Source organism: Cupressus sempervirens, chromosome 10 (genome assembly GCF_028749045.1).
Source record: "Cupressus sempervirens isolate cs-2001-9-10 chromosome 10, ASM2874904v1, whole genome shotgun sequence".
Taxonomy (NCBI): domain Eukaryota; kingdom Viridiplantae; phylum Streptophyta; class Pinopsida; order Cupressales; family Cupressaceae; genus Cupressus; species Cupressus sempervirens.
The window spans coordinates 484,190,336-484,196,335 of NC_143127.1; the positions used below are offsets into that span (position 1 = coordinate 484,190,336).

At 34.9% G+C, this 6,000-nt stretch overlaps 1 protein-coding gene across 1 annotated transcript in view; it reads right to left on the minus strand.

Annotated features, from left to right (window-relative positions):
- Positions 1-5,772, minus strand: part of PDR2 (phosphate deficiency response 2) — a 43,597-nt gene extending 37,825 nt beyond the window's left edge. The window contains exons 1-3 of the mRNA XM_089806958.1: positions 5,428-5,772; positions 4,291-4,597; positions 3,695-3,787 (exon numbers count right to left, since the gene is read on the minus strand). Coding sequence (XP_089663084.1) covers positions 3,695-3,787; positions 4,291-4,536 — 339 coding nt within the window. The 5' untranslated portion in view covers positions 4,537-4,597; positions 5,428-5,772. The remainder of the gene's footprint in view (positions 1-3,694; positions 3,788-4,290; positions 4,598-5,427) is intronic.
- Positions 5,773-6,000: the final 228 nt, after the last annotated feature.

The following is a 6,000-nucleotide window of genomic DNA, read 5'->3' on the forward strand; positions in this document are numbered from 1 at the left end:
ATAACTTCCTAAAAGAAAAATCCAAGTAGATTCATATTCAATGCAAACTAATCCGATTCATAAAACATAAATGACAAATTACAATTATCAGTTTCTAGAGGTAGCATGCATCACCATAGACCCTCCTCTATTAGTAGGGGAGATTTCCCTCAATTACCCTATTGACAGAGCGCAATGATGGTACACCTATAAATATGAAAAGATAGTGCATAGCAAGGTACCCTCAGTGGACTAGAGATAGAGCTCATCTTTTATGCCAACGTACTGATTTAGAAAGATCAAAGAAAGAAGTTTATAGAGTAAAATAGAATTCAATACAAACACAGAACATTGTAGAAAATCCAATACAAAAACAAAGAACTATATGGGAACAGTGTAAGAGAATATGCAAAGATAATTATGGAGATGGAAGACACAAAGCACCTTGTTTACATTACAAACAAAATGCTCTAATTACACAAAGCATTATGGAGATACTTTGTTTACATTACCTTCTGACATAGAGATTCATTGCAAACAGACAACGTAGAGATTCACTGAGGCTAAGAAAGAGAAGTTCACTGAGACTAACATTAAGATTCAATGCAAACAGACAACATTGTAGAACATCCAATACAATAACAAAAAACTCTACAGAAACAGTGTAAGAGTATCAGCAAAAATAATTTTAAAGACAAAAATTTAGAAAACACAGAGCATGAAAGCCTTCCATATATTCTTATTACAAATCAAAACCTGCTTCCCAAGAGCCTACTTGCAATAGAGAACAAGCTATTTACAATTAGAGCATCAAACTCTATTTATTATATGAAGAGATAGTTAAGTAAGCGTAACTAGCAGCCAACTTTAAAAATACATGTATTCATAACTGATTGTGGATAATACCCTTGCTCTTTAAAGATTACAATATAAACAAGTTTGCCTTATTGATAATTGCTTCATAAACCATGGTGAGAAATGACCCACCTGAGCTTAACACAAAAATAGATCGCTTATATTCTTGGAGGAATCATAGACAATAAATCTTCTTCTAATTCTATGATGGCCTTGATCTTGTTTCAAGAATACTACCCTAATACATGATTACTCCACCAAGATAATGCTCTGACAATGCCAAATCAAGGGTGGCAAATTCCTTTGTAGAACAATTTTCTTGGATTATATTAAGACTGGCACAGGAATGTTTGCCATTTCAGATGCTTTTCATCTTGAGACAAAGCTACTTCTTTAGGTGCCCTGAACAATTATTATGCTCTAGATTCGGAGATGTCATCCAATGATGCTGAAATATCCATTTAGCATCACTGATGTGATCTTGAGTCTTGTCTAAACAAAGGAGTAGACCTCATATGAACTTCATGATCTCGCACACAAATTTCAAGGAAAATGCCATTCAAGAATGAAATTGAGTTGGATACCCAACTGAACTCTCACAAATAGGTGCATCAATGAAGCAATAACTGCCATCAGTTTCTTCAGTTGGCATACAGACAAGATCTTAAAGATTAGCGTGTATCTATCAATCTGATATGTGCTCCCTTATCGATACTGGTGAAGATTATTTCAATTTCTGTATTTGCAAAAGGAGTACTGTATTGCTAAAAGGTTCTGAGAACTATAATAAATATATTTTTCTGAGATGCATGTGAGTATCATGGCTTCTTCAAGTGAAATTCTCTATTATTTGTGTAACCTCTGATCGTTCAACGATCCTTGGGCATCTAAATTATTCAAAGGGGCAGACATATTTGTAATCAATTTTGATATTCTAATAAAGAATCTACTTTCCGGTAGGCTGGATTGTTTCCCTCGGTGAGGAGGGCTTTTCCCAGGATATATACTGTGTATGTTCTGATTGTTTTTGAATTTGTGCTTTAAATAGTTAATATAGTTCTACTCGGTTCATATCTTAACACTTCTGTCCATCCTCAAGGCAAAGAAAACTTTCAAAGTAAATGAAAGGGAGAGGGCCCTTATCACTCACTTGATTTAGCCAAAAAAAACCTTGATAGGTTCTGAATCCCATCGGATCATTTTGCATGTGTTCTAAATATAAATTAGATTTTTTCTTCTCAATAGAACCATTCAAGTTGTATCCTATCGATGTATCTGCCTGTTTTTTCTTTATTGCCAAAAAAGTGACATTTTATGTGCATGTCCAATCCCTTCATATTCGACGATAGGATTCAGATTAAGAAAGTGTCTGACAGTGACCAACGGATGAAATGCTCTTGGGAAAGCATTTTGATTGGGTCCCCAGATTTGGCCTTATTTGCACAATGATTTGCATGGGTTGATTTCCATGTAATCCTCTCTTAAATCAACAGATGAATTCCTTTTATAATTATTTTAATTTATAACTGAATTCTGCTATCACAGGAATACGATTAGCTTACCCTTAATGTTTTTCCTTGCAATGGATATGAAAGTGTCAACCATGGAGATTAACTGCACATGTTTCTTGTTTATTTTATTTTTACTGGAGTTCTGTAACAGTTTCTTCAGTTGGCATACAGACAAGATCTTAAAGATATTTCATAACCGAATCTTGGCCATCTCAATCATATTCATCTCCTGTGTCTACATTCAAAGGGATTAGAAATGCTGATTATGTAGGTTGACGAGGAGAGATGTTTTGCCTTTCCTAAAACGAGTTCTCTGAAGCTTCTGCCTGTTGATTGTCTTTAAAAACTTTCCATTGGTTTTTTATAAGATCTTTGTGGAGTGTTAGCTTTGCTTTTTCAAGTGTACTAAGCTAGACACCATTGACCTTGATTGTATCAAAGCCTATTGTAGAGGGGGTGTTCTAGCAGTCCACCAGCTTCTCCCACTTGGTTCCTCCAATATCAAGAAGTGTGTGATCTGGAAAAGGTTTGTCCACTCCTATTTTAACACATATTCATGACCTAGCACAACTTATTGTTAGGTGAACTCAATTGTCATAACTGAATCCTCCATTTTCTTTTTGAGTAGATATTTCTGCCAATATTCATCAGAGAGGAGAAGTGGTTAAACTGTTCGACCCACAATGGGACACAGTTTTGAATCTAAAGTAGGCAGACCTTGGAAGACATGGAGTGGGACTAAAAATTGGAGACCAGTGCATCATGGGAAGAACAAATCCTTTTTCATAAGAAAAGGTCCTCTCTAGAAAGCTCTAAGGTACAATTTTAGCATCATTAAAATATCAAGAAGCCTATGAAGTGAGTAAATGTGTCTGAGAAAAGTTTTGTTTAAGAATTTACAAAACAATCATCGGACTACTTTGTGACACAGATGGCAAAAATTTGAGAAAAGTCAAAGTTGTTAGTCGGGTTAAACCTTTGGATGCACCTTTGGCATATGTCCTTTGTGTAGGTTTAATGTGAGTGGTCAGATTTGTTGATATATGCCCTTGGCAAGATCAACTAAAACAAGAGAAGAAGATAGTTTATATCCTTTACAAGAGCTGAAATCAAGATTTGGTTTGTGAAGAATAAACAATACATAATAACATTCCAACAAGCAGCCACTGCCTTTCTATGTTTCCTGTATTAGGATTGATGTTTCCAATATGTTAAGGCCAAAAAACGGAAAAGGTTGGCCCACTTCTATAATCTGAGAAGTGCAATACATTTTGTATTGTCAAAAAGAATATAAAGCAAACAGCTTCACAAAAACAATAACCATATACTTCACAAAGTTTGATGCATACCACTTTTCTGCAGCAAATCGGAACAATTTCTTTTGATCCAGAAAACTTTGCAGGAATAACTTTACATATATTTGCCTCACGTATATCTTTCACCTGCAGATGAAAAGTAACCAGAAAATTTTAGGAAATGCAAGATTATCTACCTCCAATAAGATAAATTATAAACTAACTGGAATCACTTATAATTTCCAAGCTCTCTAGTTTCAGTTAAAAGGTAATGTACAATGACGAACTTCTTCAAGCCCATCAGCTAAAAACATAAGAAATCATGAAAGACATTCAATTTTTCAGAATACAGCTATGAGAGATTATGCATAATAAAAATTAGAAGGCAAAATAAAACTATCGAGATGGAGAAAGGACCCGAAAAGTGATCTTATATTAAGTGTATTTTAAATGAAATAAAAGAAAGTAGCTGAAATAACTCATGAGAGACATTCAATTTTCCAGAATACAGCTATGAGAGATTATGCATAACAAAAATTAGAAGGCAAAATAAAACTATCAAGATGGAGAAAGGACCCGAAATGTGATCTTATATTAAGCGTATTTTAAATGAAAGAAAAGAAGTAGCTGAAATCACTTTCTGCACACACCTGATTTGCCTGAACAAAACATCGGAAATCTACCGACCAATAAGTGAAGAGCCAGGTGAGAACATGAAGAATTCCAAAAGCCCCAAGAGTAATAGCTGCATCGGCCAAATCTATGCTTGGAAGGATTACAACAAGCCATGTTGCATATATAATTGCAAATGGCCATATGTCTAAGCGCCATGGCCATGTTTTCCATCTCAGGAGTTCTACTCGCTCTACCACCTTTCCATCAACAAGAAACCCCATCTCTTTAACCAGATTTTGTTTTAAATGAAAATGACTCGGTATTAATCAGTCCTCAGTACTCCTACAAAAATCAACCACCCAATTCACCGGTAAATCAAAAATTTAGATATAAGTGCTATAATCTAAGGGGCCACATAAACAAACATTGATGAAGTTATTTAAGACCATATGCAAAGAAATTGTATAACTATGCAAGCTAACTTGGAAATTGCTAAACCACCAAGAATTTAACCTAATTTCCACCGTCCAAGGTTTTTCTCCATTCCCCCACCCCTCCTCAACACTACTGCTTAACCATATACTATTTCCACCCCATTCCTTCATCCTCTCCAATACAGAGTTTTCTGATCAACAACTATTCCTGCAGCACATAATCTATTTTCTACCGTTTCAGATTTTAGACTTTGCAAGTTGATGAGTTTTCCAATTCTCAGATCTACTAGTCAATTGTACGATTTTTTCATTCCCAAAAAGCTAAAGCTACACACTACTTCAACCAATATAGTTATAACTAACTATTTATGCAGTAGCATGATTCGGACTTGAGCCTAACTTCTAAAGTTCAACGCTTCCATTTTTGCGTTGCCGCAACAATTTTCCCCTTGTATAGCCGAAACTAACAATTTCTCATCATTTAACATCAAAATTGACATTTTTACAATATCTTAACCGTTTGAAATAATAATTTTCGTGTTGTAAACGCAAAAAAAATGGATCTCCACTAACATGTTTTAAAATACAAATACTAAACAAAGAAAAAATGAATAAGCAAAGATACAAAGACAACGTTTTCAGTTAGATAGACCGAATCGCAACGCTATGAATTTGCAAAGCGTTGATATCCGAATGCTCCATGCACAGACTTTCAAAGGAAAAATTTACCAAATTTACCTCTTATTTTCCAGATTTCCTTGGAGCCATCCAAATGGATCTGCCGAACAGACATTAGATATAAAAGTTAAGCAACGAATGAGCTGAGATGGTAGGGTTTCCTTCCTAATATTGGTAACTGGGGGCGAAACTTATTCGAAAGGAATTCTGCGGACCTTGGGCCTTCTAAAGAGGCCGGTGGGAATCGAACCTTTTCATTTTCCTATAATTTATCCATTCAAAGCTTTTCCGTTCCTTTCATGGGAACAGTTCGCTTCAGGCAAAATTACACGCCCTGAACTTTTCACCTACGTTTTAAGAAACTCGTTTCATCTTATGGCACGAACACTGTAATCGTGGTGCTGTGTTTGGATTAAGACCTAGTTCATCTCTTATTTGAGATTAAATTTTTTTCCCATTTTCAGAATTTTGCAACTTATATTTTTTATAAATCTTTTTTTAACTAGTCATGCAACAAAAGGAGGTGCAGTTAGGCTATAGTAATATAAACATTAGACAACATGGAGAGATGAATTGGACACTAGTAATAGTATCCTATAACAAAGATACTTCATTGTAGACACTATCATGTTT